We start from the raw sequence: 16,612 nt of genomic DNA, 5'->3' as shown, positions 1-16,612 counted from the left end.
GGGTTTGAGAGGTTTTGAAGTTATTTTATAGTTTCTTGGGGCTACGTATTAATCCTAGTAAGTTTGAACAGTTCTCTTATGGTATTAGTAAGGTTGCCTTGTCTGAGATCTTTGAAATCAATGGTATTAGCTGAGGGGAGTTACTTGTGAGGTTTCTTGGGGTTCCTTTAATTACTAAGAGGCTCTCGGTTAAGAATTACACTCCCCTTATTGATTATGTTGGTGCGAAGTTGCAAGGATTAAAGACAAAGACCCTTTCTTATGTGTAGATTACAACTTATCTAATCTATGGTGTATGGGATTCAAAATTTTCTGATATACCAGTTGGCTCTCCTTAGTGCGGTTATTGATCGGATTAACCAACTCTACTCAAGGTTTTTTGGAAGGGGAAGGATAAACCTGTGAAAGGGGCAAGAGTGAGGTGGAATACCATTTGTTCTCCTAAGTCTGAAGGTGGACTTGGGCTTTAGGATATTAAAGGTTGGAACCAGGCCTATTTTATGCTTCTTATAAGGACATTTTGCTTAAGGATGATTCAATTTGGATTGCTTGGCTATATTTCTACATCATTAAGGATAATTCCTTTTGGGATGTTGCTTGTGCTCAAAACAATAGTTGGATCTGGATGGATATTTTACAGCTTAGGGATAAGGCTGCTTTGAATGTTCCTTTTGGGTATGTTGTAAGAGAGAGAGAAGGTCCCTTAGGAAAGGTTGGTTTGGCATTCAGGCCACATACCCAAGAATGCTCTCATTTAGTAGATGGCGGTCTTGGATAGGTTGACTACTATGAGTAGGCTTATTTCTTTTGGTTTGACCATTAATAGTGGGTGTGATCTTTGTATGAAGAAGTTTGAGATTATGAACCACTTGTTTTTTTATTGTGAGGTCTATCGACTTTTCTGGAGTAGTGTTTTGGCTCTCTATGAGTGAAAATAGATATATGTTGGGGTGGAGTGATGAGCTTAGCTGGACGTGTCATATGATGAAAGGGAAATCTTTGAAAGTAAGAGTGTTGAAGCTAGTTTGCAGCTGCTGGATTGCTGTGATTTGGAAGGTTATGAATCATAAAATTTTTCGTGGGAGTTTATGTACTATTTTTGATATGATATGTAACACCCTAAACTAGTACGACACACATTCGACTGATCACAATGCCACACGGAACCACCGGAATGGCTAACCAAATTTTTTTCTTTTAAAAATGACCATTTGTATCCATTCATGCTAAAATAAATCAACTATAATTTAAATAAAATAGTTTACATTAGGAGCTCCCAAAATAATGTTTAAACCATACATACCATAGTATAAAATGAGTTACAAATCATTCAAAAATATACAAATTGGGGTTTACAAATATACATGTCTTCTAATGATGAGCTTTAGACGTACTCTGCACTAGCTGGGTCTGGATCACTACTGTCAAAATGTCCTTGGACTGCTCCTTGACTAACATGCGTAAGGAAACAAATTCCAAACACTGTGCTAACTAGACCAGTTCCACACTAACAACTAAGTCATACTAAAAGTGTTCATGACATGCTCAAGCTATCGAGTCTACTACTATCTGTTTTACTATTTGCTTTGATCTACTAGCCCACTACTTGAGTGTTGGACCTTGCGCCCAAGCTAGTTTGGTTTAAAATTACTTTAGTGTGTATTCTCAAATACTCATTCTCTACTCTATGGTAGATATCATGGTGTGATTGAGGGTTCTATATCTCAGATCTCACACACCCCTATAGTCTACCCTGGATATGGCCCCTGAAATTCTCTACATCAGAAACCATACCTCTGACTAACCAACCCTTTCTTCTAAAGAGTGTTAAGGCCTCGGCAAACATAGTTAGTCAGAAGGGCCAAAGCCCTACCTAAGGATATATCCGAAATAAATCTATACTTTCGATAATGCTAGCATTTTCTAAAGGAACTCGGGTGTCCTGGTCGTTTTCCGAGTATCATCCAAGGCTATTTTTATCTCATCCTATAAATTTTTTCTAAGTGTAATTAATAACATTAATATTCTCACTTGTGGTCCTATTTGACGATAAAAAGAAGTATTGGGGTAACTCGAGTCAATTCCCTTAAAAACTGACATTTTTGCCCAAACAGACTAAAAGTGTCGATACTAACCCAAGAGTATCGATACTACTGCAAACGTTTTGATACTCTATATAAGTATCAATAATTTTAAACATTCTGTTCTACCTAGTTTTGAAACTTTATGGGAGTTTCAAAACTATGACCCAAAATTTTGATACTCTTGAAAGAGTGCATACACTTTTTCCCAGAAACTCATGAATTTGCCCAAAACGAAGAACTAGTATCGATATTATCCCAATAGTATTGATACTTTACCTGCAGAAATATAACACATACTAAAATGCTATAATTCAATCCCAAAGACCTTAGTGAGTTCCCCAAACATGCTTAAAGTTTTATTTGATCAACAAGGGTCATAATAGAGGCTTTAAACACATTTAAAACTCTAAAACAAGAATTTCACCATGAAAATGCTTATCGTGCTCAACTCAACCATTTAAACTATTTTGAACTTCTAATGACTCACTAAAAGTATAGAAAAGTTGTAAAGGTGTTACCTTGCTTCTTGGATGGCTAGAAACTTTCTCAACTCACTCAAGATTAAACTTTTCTTTTCCTTTAACTCTTGAGCTTTCTCCTATCTCATTCACTAAACAAAATGAGAAAATGGATTACCAATTCATCTAGGGGTTGAATAACATCTGAACAAACTCCCTATAACTCAAAACTTAGCCAGAATCCATATTCCCACAAAACTCTTAAGACCCATTTTGGTTTTATGGAAAAAACTAGTGAAAGGAGGCTAAAATGAAGCTAGAAGGATGAGGTTTAATAATCTTACCTTAGATGGATCCAACTACGCTTGAATTTCTTTGAGATTCTTACTTAAAGAAGATAGAAGAAGAAATAAAGACGAGTAGATAGGAAGAGTGTTTGGTGAGTTGTGTAAGGTTATTGTTCCCGATGAAAACATAATATAAGGAGGGATTTTCAGCTTCCAAAATACTTATGGGTAAACTACACTTTTAGCCCCTTTACTTTTATTTCATAAATTACTCATCACCCTTCATTAATTCTCTTGGGCCCTAACTCAAGCCCACTAACAACAACTTGGTCCAACTAATATAATATATGGTTCAATGGCTCAACTTTGGGTTTCAGGTTGACCCGAACTATTAACCCGAGATTCGGAGCATTACATGATAGGCCAGGTGAAACTCAAATTGTGGGATAGGAAAATGAATACTAGGGATACTGTACATAGGAATACTCATATTTTTGGAGTGACAATGGTTGAGCCTGCAACAGCAACCCAAACTGAAGCACCAGCCGTGCCTCAGCTGAAGGATGAGCTTGACATTGTGATACAACTATAAGAAACTTGGAATTTCTTGAGATGTGGAGGCCATTCTTTCAGACCTACCATCTCATCATTGTTCAAGATGGTGATCCTTCCAAGACCATCAAGGTCCCTGATGTTTTTTATTATGAACTTTACAACAGGAATGACATTAACAGGATTCTGGGTCCTAAGGCCTCTTGCATTTCCTTGAAGGACTATGCTTGCCGTTGCTTTGGCTACATGGTGTCCAAGAAGAAGTATATTTTCACCATTGATGACGACTGTTTTGTAAGTTCTTTTTTCTATCTTATTGTGATGTTTTAGATTCTGGGTTTTTGTTATCTTAGTCTAATTTTGGATCTTTACATTTTTATTTGGTTATCTGGGTCTGGGTTTTTGTTGTTTTGGTCAAAAGTTGAATCCTTTAATTGTTTCGATCGGATATTTATATGTTTCGGATTAATTTTGAAAGCTTTTCATATCATGCAATGTGCACAATTGAATTTCTGCCATTGACAATTCTGAGAGGAGTTCGTGTCTGACTTTATCAAATACTATAGTAATTTATACAGTGATTAATTCATATTTCCTAATTGCCTCATGATTCAGGATATGAATCCTCTATGGACTGTAATGTTTGCCATATCTTCATAATTTGAATTGATTTATGCACTAGGGAATGTCTTTCCATATTTGCTTAGAATTTGTTTCCAGTAGTCTTCATCGGTTTCATTTGGTTAAAAAATTTATGTTCTTTTTTACATGGAATGCACAAATCCTAAAAGTCTTGGAAATATATCGCAGTGAGATCTACAGCTACGAGATTCTAAAGTCTTGGATGCTTGTATCTGTCTGTGCTATTAAATATTCCTACAAAATGATGAATCAGTGATCTAGAAATCGAGATTGAAACAGGTAATTATATATCGAATTATTTTTACACCTCATTAACTAATTTTGATTATAATGGTTCCAAATGATGAGGTACTAATCCGTCTCCTTCAGAATATAAGTAGATTAACATCCTTACCAAACTCTGCATATTGTTTATGTTTTTAGGTTTCTAAGGACCCATCCGGCAAAGCAATCAATGCACTGGAGCAGCACATCAAGGACCTGCTGTCCCCATCGACTCCGTTCTTCAACACCTTATATTATCCGTATAGAGAGGGTGCTGATTTTGTCCGTGGGTTCCCCTTAAGTCTCCGTGAGGGTGTTCCAACTGCTGTTTCTCATGGCCTTTGGCTAAACATCCCGGATTATGATGCTCCGACTCAACTTGTGAAGTCTCGAGAGGAATACTAGGTAATGAATTTTCAACAAAAGATTCCTTTCTGTAGATTCGTCAAATGATTAACTAATATTGCTTGTGATGTATCAGATTTGTGGAAGCGATTCTAACGATTCCAAGGGCACCTTGTTCCCCATGTGCGGTATGAATCTGGCTTTTGACCGTGAGTTGATTGGCCCTGCCATGTACTTTGGACTCATGGGTGATGGTCAGCCAATCGGACGCTATGACGACATGTGGGCTGACTGGTGCACCAAGGTATCATTAATTTTGACTCTCGGTGAACATCATGCAGAAATTTAATAGTAGGGATAATCTCGATTTCCCTGTTCGATGATTGTTCAGGTGATTTGCGACCATTTGGGACTGGGAGTCAAAACCGGATTGCCTTACATCTACCACAGCAAAGCAAGCAACCCATTTGTGAACCTAAGGAAGGAGTACAAGGGGATATTCTGGCAGGAAGAGATCCCCTTCTTCCAACAAGCTGTCCTTCCAAAAGACTGCACCAGTGTTCAAATGTTCTACATTGAACTGGCTAAGCAGGTGAAGGCTAAGCTTAGCAAAGTTGACCCTTACTTCGAGAAGCTGGCCGAGGCGATGGTCACATGGATTGAGGCCTGGTATGAGCTCAAACCTACTGGAGCAGCGCTGCCAAATGGCATAGCAAAGTAGAAAAACAAAACTTCATTAGTTGACTGAGTTACACAATTGTTTTCTATTTCTGTATTGCATGTTCACGTTTTTCCATATTTTTGGATGTATTTTTATCGACTTTTATGTTTCAAGACGTTGCGGCATTAAAATGCATTACTTTTATTATCTTTGCTTCCGTTTTGGAGTGTTCAATAAAGTGTATGCTCTTCTTTTTGGAATTTTGATTTGAAGAATTTACCAAATCTACACCACTTGAATTGTTTGGATATGAAAGTAGAATTTTGAAATATTAAAAAAATGGATTTCTTTGAGCCCCATCCAAAAAACCAAGCTTTTTGTATTTGGAGGATAGATAGTTCAATTCTGAATGCGTTAGTAATATTTCTCGAATGTAAAGTTATTTAATAAATTATTAAATAAAGTTAAGATTTGTTAATTTTTTTATTATTTTTTACTCATTTATCTATTCTAAAAAGCACAAACTAAGTAATCTCCGTAATAGATAAATTGTTGTTATTTCTTAAGGACTCGGGTTCGAGCACCATAGATATTGTTATTAAATAAGGCTCTCATCTAGAGCTACGCCTTAACACACGTCAACTGATGCCACACTACAGCAGAAGAAGTAGCTACTGAACTTATTGAAGTTAGGTGAGGTCATATCCCTTTCACCTATGACTATCCCGCTCGTCCTCTCACCTAGGACTATGGGAGGGGTATTAATACTTATAGGGTATTTTACTCATTTCTACCTCCGGAGAGGTATCTAAGCGTTTCACAATTTCTCGATGATTATGGTGCTTGCAGTACACTGATTGATTCACTAGTTAGCCCGATACCTGACTCGGGCTCGTTGCTAGGTAACAACACTCCTGACGCTCTTATCGTACTTCTCCCAATACCCTTTGAAGTAGTGGAACTACTTATCCATTTTTAGTTCACTGACATTCTCGAAGCATTACGCTCTTCATCGATACTGAATCTGACATGTTTATTGTACCGCTTATTGAGTATCTCATGTATTGATCCTTAATCCCAACTATCAATATACATTCTTGATTTAAGATACTTTAGTGTATTACGCTTAATATGATTACACCCGATGTAACATACTCCTACAAGTGTTGTTAGGTATTTTGGTCATTTATGTCCCTCACGGACTAAGTCTTACTATTACGGATCATCCTTAGATCTTACGGACCTTAAACGGGTCAAAAGAACATTCAACAACACTTAGGACCTTTAAAGAATGCAAAACCATCCTTGTTCATCGAGCAAAACATAGAAGGGATCGATCCTTTTCTCCAAGGAATCGATCCTTTGGAAAAAAGGATCGATCCTTTCTCCCGATGGATCGATCATTTTGAAAAGGGATCCTTTTTCTGGGAATGCCTTGCTTAAGCTTGAGAATCACTCAAAAATCATCCCAAAGACATGGGTTGGTTTCTAAACTTATTAAAAAGCTTTAGCAAGTTATTTAGGGTCTCAAGGCATCATTTAAACATATTATTAACACCTAAAATATGATTTGGTTGAGAAATCAAAGATGCACCCTAAAATGCTCAAATCACCAAATCTTAGCAAAAACCATAGATTTATGAAACTTTAATACTCCAAATGATTAGAAATACATTACCTCGATTCTAGGATCCTGAAATAGAGCTCCTTGCTTAGCCAAACCCTTTTCTCTTTATGATTTGGATGAAACCACACAACTTTCTCTTGCAAACAAAGAACTCATGGCTGGAATGGTCAAATCCATATTGCTGGAGGGATTTGAAACACAAATGAAGTAGGAAAAGGGCTCAATAACTCACCTTTGAGCTATGGTGCTAAGGAAAAGGAAATGAAGAAAGAAAAAGGGAAGGAAAATGAAAGAAGAAGGGAAGGAAAATGAAAGGAGAAGGTGAAATAAGATATATAAAAGCTCTTATTCTCTAAAATAGGGTAATTGTGCTTTTGGCCCTTTCTCAACTTTCTACAATTCAAAAATATCCTCTTAAAACTAATTGGGCCCAATTTCAACCCAATTAAGCCCAACGACTTGAATTACAAATTCTACGAGGTCTAATTTTCTCTCGGATAAACCCGAAACTACTAACCTGAAATTTGGGGTGTTACACATTTTTAGTGCATATAACATGATATAGGGAAGTAAACTTCACCTAAACTTGATCTTATGAAAAATGGGAATATCGACTTATCCCGTAAATTTCTATTAGATACAACTCTATAAAGTCAAGGTAAATAAGAACTTCATGTTCAAAGTTTTTTTTTATTTGTCCAATATTTACTTTTTTCTAAAAAAATCAAGAAATAACAATTATGTCTTAACAAAATAAAAATAAAATAAAATTCACATTAGAATTTAGAGGCAAATTCTATATGAGTTTTATTTTTTTTATTTTTAAAACTAAAAAGTATGTATATTTTTTTATTTTTTTTATTTTGTATTATTATATTGAAGCTTTTGAATATTTTTATATTTTGAATTTAAAATACTTTTTTTAAAATCAAATAAGCCCTTAAACTTTTAAAAAATCAATTTAACCCTCGAACTTGAAAAAAAATATCAATTTAGCCCATCTTTCACGTCACCAACCACTGTGTACTACCACATCAGCACTGTGGATCACCACATCAGCACCGTGAAGTATCACGTCATTATTGTAACGGTCAACGACGAAAATCATTGGTCAAAAGACTACATTAGATTTTTTTTATAAGTTCGAGTGTCATATTAAGTACTAAAAAATATCAAGGGCCACGTTGATTTTTTTGAACAATCACATGGGCCTGAGGCACCCTTTTGCCAATTATCATCTAATTCATCGGTCCATCATTTTCCTTAATATTAATTTCATAATGAAAGTCAAACTTTTCACAATATACATATGCATCTTATAGTATTTATAAATAGAGGATAAAGACTCAATGGGAAGTTTAACATGTTTAGTAATTACTATATATAGGAAACCCTTCATTAATCTCCTGCATACAAATGGAAGCTTCATATAGAAGACTTCGATGAAATATCCTAATCTAACCATAGATTTGATCTACTTAAAGAAACCAAAGGGGAATGAATCTACAAACAATAATCCCTATGCCTAACCTATCTCTAACTTGAATTGGAACTTCAAAAAGAGAAGACCACATTATTTAGATCAACCATTTCCCCTCTAATATCTTACAACTTTCAAAATAAGATCTTCTTCGTAAACACATTATTTTAATAAATATAATTTTGCATTTATTATATTAATTTTCTGGTTTAAGCATACATATATTATCTATTAAGCGACTAATTTAAATTAGATAATCATATACTATAAAAATTCATCAAGAGAGCGATTTTCATAATTAGATTTACTTCATTCACAATGTTAGAATTTAAACTCCTAACTTAATTTAAAGAATCTAATATTTCATCTCATTAGATCAATTGATTGTTTTTCAATAGTTTATAAATTTATGTACTAAAAATATATCAAATACAATTTATTTGTAGTATTATTTAATAACTTTCAACCTTACACATCAATACCTATATAGGCATTCTTCAATAAAAAATGGAGTTAATCCAATAATCTAAGGTCCTAATATTCCAAATATTTTTAAAATATATATTATATGGTCGTAAGGAGACCAAATGTAGCATTGATGACGAGTCATAAAAAATACTACCTTTATCATATATTCAAATACCCCATTACCCAAAATGGCATCCTAGAACCTTCTCTACCCCATAAACAAATTCTAAAGCATACAATTAAGAAATGTTTATGCCGACAAGTGTTCCACCAAGATTGCACCGTGAGCCATTTTCAAGCAAACAAAACAACATTATCCACACCAGACTTTTCCCCTTATTCCAGAGATTATCATGCTTATTCCCCAATGTTAACACATTAATTCCCACTCTTCCAAGTTTCAAAGATCAAAATTGTCTTAATAATATAATATATAAAACACTGAAAACGCACCACCTTTAACTTTCAAAGCAACATTGATTAAAAAATACTTTCAAACCAATAAATTCATTGCCTTTTTTTTAGTATACTTGGTCTTCTATAATTGATGTTATAACTCTTCTACACTTTTTTTGTTATAATTTTTTCATCTTTAAATCTTACAATATTAGAACTCGTTAAAATCTTCAAAACTTCATATCTTAATGTTAGTTATAATTGAAGAACATGATCCTTGATAGACTCATGCAGAGTGGAACCAAGATTCCAATTTAGTGGGGCAACGTATAATTAATTATAGAAAATGAGGGAGAAAATATAATTAAACATAGAAAATGAGGGAGATATCAAAATAAATTGAAATTTGGAGTTCTAATTTCATATTTTCCCATATAATTTTTAATAATAAAAGTTTTGGGGGGGGGGGGTTCAGTGGCCCCTCTAGACCTATGGTGGCTCCGTCCTTGGACTCATGTGATTTGTCAGCTACATCTGTTATCTGATAGCCAGATAATTTATTTATTTTGTCAAGCTACACATAACCATCATCAACCTAGATCTGTCAACAATACCAAGGATCCATATATAAATTATTGTACAAGGTAGGAGAGAAGGGTATTTTTCTCAACTGTTCACCATCTTCTTACTTTAATTATCTCTCTTTTTCTCCATTGAAAGATCGCATGCAACTCTTTATCTAAATAAAAAAAATTGATTTGTCAAAAATTACTACTCTATTTTTCTCATCGACAATTGACAGCAAAGTAACATAGTTAAGAGTTTTGTTAAGGACTCACTTAAGAAGTATAGCATTAGTGACATGGGAGATTCAAATTATTATCGTAAATGTACTTTTAGTTATGTGTATTTATTATGGTTGAGGATACAATCAAGTTATTATGTTATTACATTCATTTCAATTACTTTAAAGAAAATCGTAGGTACATAATAGTTATATGTGAAGCGACTTATGATATTTATATTTCAAATTTTGAAAGGTATTAATAAAGAAAATATAGAAAAAAATACAAAAGATCAACAATTATATCTTGTTTGAGCCCCTATTTAAATCATGTACTATGCAAAATCAAATGGCATCATAGGGTGCAATAACCCAACACTTGGTGATTTGTAATTAGTTGCAAGAGATTGAGCTTGTAAGCACCTAGACATCTAACACTAGTTCTAAACCAAGAGAATAATTAACGAAGGAAAAGAAGAACTCAACCAAAAGTTTGGTTCAAAGATGTCTTCTTAGTTGTATAATGAGTTCATCAATGAAACTAAAAAAAATGGAATCGAAATGATTCAGGGAATCTATAAGAGGGTAAGGCTATGAAGTGAAAGTAGTGTGAAAATAGTTTGAAATAATGGGCTGGGGAGCTCCAAAACAAGCATGGAAGAAAGGTCCATGGAGTCCAGAGGAAGATAAGCTCTTGACTGAATATGTCAACTTTCATGGTGAAGGAAGATGGAGCTCAGTCTCTAAATCCACAGGTATATATATATATATATATATATATATATATATATATATATTCATTTACTACTGTTAATCTCATATGTCTATTTTTACTCATTCGATATGTAAAACTAAAATGTTTTACACTGTGTAATTAGACGATATCTATATATATATATATATATATAATATATATATATATATATAGCGAATTTAATTTGAATAATATATATAGTGGGAAGAGTTGCAGGCTGAGGTGGGTGAATTATTCAAGGCCTGGTCTTAAGAGAGGTCATATTACACCTCAGGAGGAAGGGATCATCGCTGAATTGCATGCCATTTGGGGTAACAAGTGATGCTGCTTCTTCTTTTGATTATCTTATTTTTATTTGGTGTTTTGTAATTGTATGTGAAATGGAACAGGTGGTCCACGATTGCCAGATACTTGCCAGGGAGAACCAACAATGAGATAAAGAACTATTGGATAACCCATTTCAAGAAGAAGGAAAGGTCCTCTCAGAAGCAACAAAAAAGAAAAACACAAATGCTAAAGCTCCAACAACAGCAGCAGCCACGGAATAAAGAAGAGACTGCCACAGCTGGAGACGGCGTTCCACCGACTGAGCTTGAGGATCCATTCTTGTCTATTATGTCCGAAGAGTCTGCTTCTTTGTTAGATGAGTACTTGATGAATGAAGGGTTATGGTGGAACCCGCTGCAGGTGAATCATACTTACCATCACCAAGCTGGTAGTTGCAACATCCTTATGTCGCAATGCAAACTCAACCGGCAGCAGCTGATTATTCTTACGGAGGGGAGGAGGGTACATTTTCTAAGCTTAGTTTTGGAACGTTTGGGGATTGTACTTCCCAGTTTAGATGAACAAATATATATATATATATATATATATATATATATATATATATATAATTAAAGTTTAATATAAAAATTAATTTTGTCTCGAAAAACATTTGTGTCTAAAGAAATTTTCACTAAAATAGGTGTTTAACCGTTTCTCCATTATATTTTTAGGTGTCTACTATTAAATTTAGCCGTTAAGTGACACGTGTCAAACCTCGATAATTTTGAGAATTTATTTTAAAAATTAAAAAACAAATATACTTTTTATTAAAAAACCAACTCCCCTGTTCTCACTTTCCCTTTCCCCCTTCTATGGTCTCCAGTTGGCTAGCTGTGACCGTCACCGTCACTGTCATTAGCACCAACGTCAATCCTTGATCAAACTCTTGTTGACCTTTCATCATAAGTTGCAACTGTTTTCCGTGGAGAATCATTCAAAGGTTCATCAGATTTTAAGCCATTGTCGTTTTTTATTCATTCCAATCGATCCCGACGTTCATAAGCCACATCAGCACCACCATTTGAACCACCATACAATTTCGCTCAAAATCCGTCCTCTCCATCGCTCCGTTGATGCTCCTCCGGCTTTCCATCGTGGAGATTAAGATTTTAAAATTTTAGGGATTTGGATATTGGAGATTTTAGAGATTTGGTGGGTTTGGGTGACGGTTAGATGAAAATTGAATGATGAGTGGCTGGCAACGAGTGGGTGACCGTTCGACGATGATGATGGTGGCAGGAGATGACCGGCGATGGTTGGTAACCGGGTTGAAATGAGAGATTTTAGTTTTTTTAGAGTTTTTTTATAATTTCATCAAAATTTTGGGTTCTTTTGTAAATAAATTAAGTTTTTTTTTTTAATTTTTTTCTTTTTTATTAAAAAAATTTAAAAATATAACGTTAAGTATCTAAAAGTGCAACTGAAAAAATGTTAAGTATTAATTTTTTAACGAAAATTTATTTACACATTAAATCGTTTTTCTATGTAAAGGTGGTACACTTATTTTTCTATTAAGCCTTATATTAATGATAATAATGATCGGGTGTTTACGTTGTTGATGAATTTGCGTGACCCGAGCCAAAAAGAAATGTTAAGGATAACTGAATTGAGGTTTCATTCAGTTTCAACAGCTTTTCTCCACTTCCTTGGCTTTAATTGCAAAATGATGATTACCACTATGAAATCAAATTTACGAGTTTAATTAGTGGAAGTGTTACTTTTAAAAAAAATAAGATTAAACACCCAGAGAAAATGCATTACGCATAGACTAAAATAATCATATAAATGAAAGTAGAAGAATAACCATTTATGTCATAACTCCTTTTACATGTTAACTCTCATGTCTTATCTTTATATTTTTATCGGAAAAATAAAGTATTTTAAAATCCATCACAATCAATATATATATTATGTATATGTGTGATAACCTGATATAAAATTAAAGAATAATTTATTTTATATAAAAATGACACTTATTTCATAAATTTCTATTTATTTATTTCAAGAAAATAAAATAGATGTTATTTTTGAATAAAATTTTAAAATATAATCACTTCTATAAAATGGTAGAGGGAAACGCATTATGCAAGAAAGATGAAGCCCAATTACCCTACTGATAAGAGGCCCAAACATATATATATATATATTAGGCCTAGGCAAAAAGACAACCAAATGAGTAAACGACAGCGTTTTACATTAGAGGATAAAAAGCATCACTAAATGAATAAAACGGCAGCGTTTCCAATGAAAATAAAACTAATGGCCCATTCCGATCTCAAACCTGCGATCTTCGCGTTATTAGCCCAATGCTCTAACATGCTGAGCTGATAGGCCGTTGTATTCCAAATTAAATACTAATTAATATATAACAAGAAATCATATTTAATTCTTATATTTTATTTCTGTGAAACCAAATCCCTAAACTATTTTTATTTGAAAATTTTGATCATTGTTTCAATTTATATTCAATTTTATTTGATTGATTTTTTTTTAGTTCCTCTCACTGCCATGAAAACTTTTTTTTTTCTAGTTTACCATTTTTTTTAATAATTCCTACCTAGAGGACAAGAAAATCAATCATAATAACCCATTAATTTTGTCACCACACATATAATTTTATTAGGGGTGTTCAAATCCAGACACCTGTATTTTTGAGTACTCAAAAGGCTGGGTACCGGGAACTTTCGGATCATAAAAGTATGATCCATGACTCGAGCCGTAAGAAGTGGGTATCCGTATTTTATGGTCACAAATATCTTGTTAATATTTATTTATTTATTTTTTATTTTTTAAATCCATATAGAAAAACATAAAATTTAAAATTTAAAAGTTTATAACACACAAGATAAATATAAAATTTATAAATATTCAAATTATAGAATCTAAAACTAAAATTTTAAATTATAAAAATAAAATAAAATTATAAAAAAATGTATAATCTAAATAAAATTTTAAAATATAAAAACAAAACAAAATAATAAAATTTTAACTAAATTTAAAATAATTAGGGATTTAAATAAATAATTTTAATTTAAATGTTAAGGTGAAATAATTTGAAAAGAATATATATATTTAAAACGTTAGAGTAAAATAATTTTGAAATTAGAAATGAAAAATCTAATGTAAAATAAAAATTGTAATAAAATAAAAAAGAAAATCGGGTCGACGGGTATCTGGTTAAGAGTAATTTTGTGACCCAGACCCAACTCATCAGAAACCTACAAAAAATAATGGGTCGAGTATCCGACCCACAAAATCGAGTATTTACCTCTAATATGTCCGATAATTTTACACAAGATCGATTGGTCAACGGGTCAAATAGTTCAAATCAAATATTTTTGAACACTTCTAACTAATATATTTCGCCTTACAATTTTTCATTATCTTAAATTTATAAGAGAAATAATCCCTTGAGATTGCAAAAAAAAAATCATGTGAAAGGGGATGGGAATGACGGAATTGGTAAGCATTTCTTTCTCTTTTCAAGGACCTTAAAATATCTTGGGGGTTATATTTATCACATTAATCCAAGTCTCCTATGAAATTTCATTCAATGGTTTAAGCTTTATAGGTTGTGAATTGTCATTTTTTTAAGCAACATTGATGATGAAAGGACCATCTTTCTACTAGTAGAGTGGGATGAGATCTAAAGTTTAAGCTAACCATATACTTTCGAGAAACACAATTATTATAATATGACTATTAGAGTGGGATGAGATCTAAAATTTAAATTAATCCTATACTTTCGAGAAACACAATTATCGTAATATTATCACATGTATCATTTTAAAAATATCTATAAAATTTTAAAATACAATTTAACCTGTCCTTTTAACCCTTATGGTGAATAATTCAATTATTTAAACAAAAATTTAAAATTTTAAGATAATCAAAGGTTTATAAGAAATGGTCCCCTCCTTAAGGAGGATAAGGGCTTGTACGAGAAAGATTATAAATTAGTTCTTTTTAGGGAACGGAGCATATGGTATCGTACTAATCTTTAAAATTAAAAAACCTTAGAAAAAAATTGGTTAAATTTGGTTTTGGGACCACTTTCATAGAACATTAAAAGTTCACATATTTGAATTAAAAATAATAATAAAGTAACGTACTAATCTTTCATTAACAAAAATATAATTCATGTGTTATTATCATTCCTACACCAAGGCTTGCATCATATATATATATATAAACATATATAATTTAAAGGAAATTTAAAAATTTAAAATAATTCATTATTTGAAACTAATTTGAATTATTATATAATTTATTATTCGTTTTCTCTATTTTTATATAAATGAAAAGGAAACATATACAATTAAGATATTTATATAAAACTGCGGAAGTGTTTTTCTATCAAGCTTCACATAGGGTTGGGATAATTTTATAATAAAATTTAATATTTTTTTACTTATATATTTTAAAAAAATTACCTTAGGGGCCAATGTACAAAACAGCCCAAGCAAGCATTTATTTACTTATTTTAGCTAAATTAAAATAGTGCAAGGGAATATTTTCCCATATTTAAACAATAAACTTATTCCCTATGCTTCATACAAAATAAAATATGCATACTTTAGCAAATATGGCTGATAAAGTTAGACAGATGGGTTATTTAGTTAATTTCTTTTTTATTTATCAAGACATTATTTTGCCAAAAAAAATTTAACTATATTCTTTCAAGAAAATAATGTTACATGTGAAATTGGAAATTTGGTTCATTAAAGAGTATAATAAATACTCAATCAAATGTTAATCTTAAATATAATTTTTTTTTGAACTTAGATGTACATGCACTTCACCTTAAAATTTTAAATATTTTTTAACCATTGTTGAGGGAAGATATTAACTCCTGAAAATTTTCTTTTAAAATTTAGCTGATTTATGGTTAAACAAAAATTTCTTAATTTCGAATATATAATTGAGAAGTTTGAATTAAAGCATCAATCAATCGTTTAAATGATGTGTGATAAACTTCATGTTTCTAACACCGTTATTACGTTCGACTTATTGTATTAAATTATCATGAAATTGTTTTTAGTAAAAGAATGTTGTTAAATAACATATTAGCAGTGACTAGCAAATAGTAAATTATATTAAATAAAAAAATAAAACAAAATAAATGTAATTTATTTTCTTAAAAATAATTTTGCTCGAATTAGTACAATCGCTAAAGAAGATGTTGTTCCTCAAGATTAACAAAGTCTTTCAAATTATGTACACCCGAAATAATATAGTGAAACTTGTTAGAACTAAATCATAATAAATATAAAATCAAATCAAGATATATTATGTCAAATCATCAATAATAAAATACTAGATGTAAAAGTGTATTTGGATTAACGATATGTTGAAATCCTTGAATCTTTTTTCGGTTGTGATCTTTCAAGAAGATAGAGTTCTCTTGAGCGTAAACTCTTTGACGGGGACAAGAGAAAATACGAGATGATATATTTATTGGGGAGCATAACCCCTTTATATAG

At 32.1% G+C, this 16,612-nt stretch overlaps 1 protein-coding gene and 1 pseudogene across 1 annotated transcript; both read left to right on the top strand.

Annotated features, from left to right (window-relative positions):
• Positions 1–3,334: 3,334 nt before the first annotated feature.
• Positions 3,335–5,353, top strand: LOC120182823 (annotated as a pseudogene).
• Positions 5,354–10,676: 5,323 nt separating this feature from the next.
• Positions 10,677–11,988, top strand: LOC120182911 (MYB-like transcription factor EOBI). The gene is made up of 4 exons (XM_039187740.1): positions 10,677–10,812; positions 11,000–11,120; positions 11,192–11,591; positions 11,953–11,988. Exons 1-4 carry the CDS (start codon positions 10,677–10,679, stop codon positions 11,986–11,988), a joined length of 693 nt encoding a protein of 230 aa, XP_039043671.1.
• Positions 11,989–16,612: the final 4,624 nt, after the last annotated feature.

The sequence above is a fragment of the Hibiscus syriacus genome, unplaced genomic scaffold (genome assembly GCF_006381635.1).
Source record: "Hibiscus syriacus cultivar Baekdansim isolate YM2019G1 unplaced genomic scaffold, ASM638163v2 tig00112738_pilon, whole genome shotgun sequence".
Taxonomy (NCBI): Eukaryota; Viridiplantae; Streptophyta; class Magnoliopsida; order Malvales; family Malvaceae; genus Hibiscus; species Hibiscus syriacus.
This window is presented reverse-complemented; position numbering and strand designations above follow the sequence as displayed.

Coding starts and splice junctions, on each gene's coding strand:
- LOC120182911 (XM_039187740.1), top strand. CDS start 10,677: ATGGGCTGGGGAGCTCCAAAACAAGCATGGAAGAAAGGTCCATGGAGT. Junction 11,121..11,191: donor CATGCCATTTGGGGTAACAA/GTGATGCTGCTT, acceptor GAAATGGAACAG/GTGGTCCACGATTGCCAGAT. Junction 11,592..11,952: donor TTCTTACGGAGGGGAGGAGG/GTACATTTTCTA, acceptor TATGGTCTCCAG/TTGGCTAGCTGTGACCGTCA.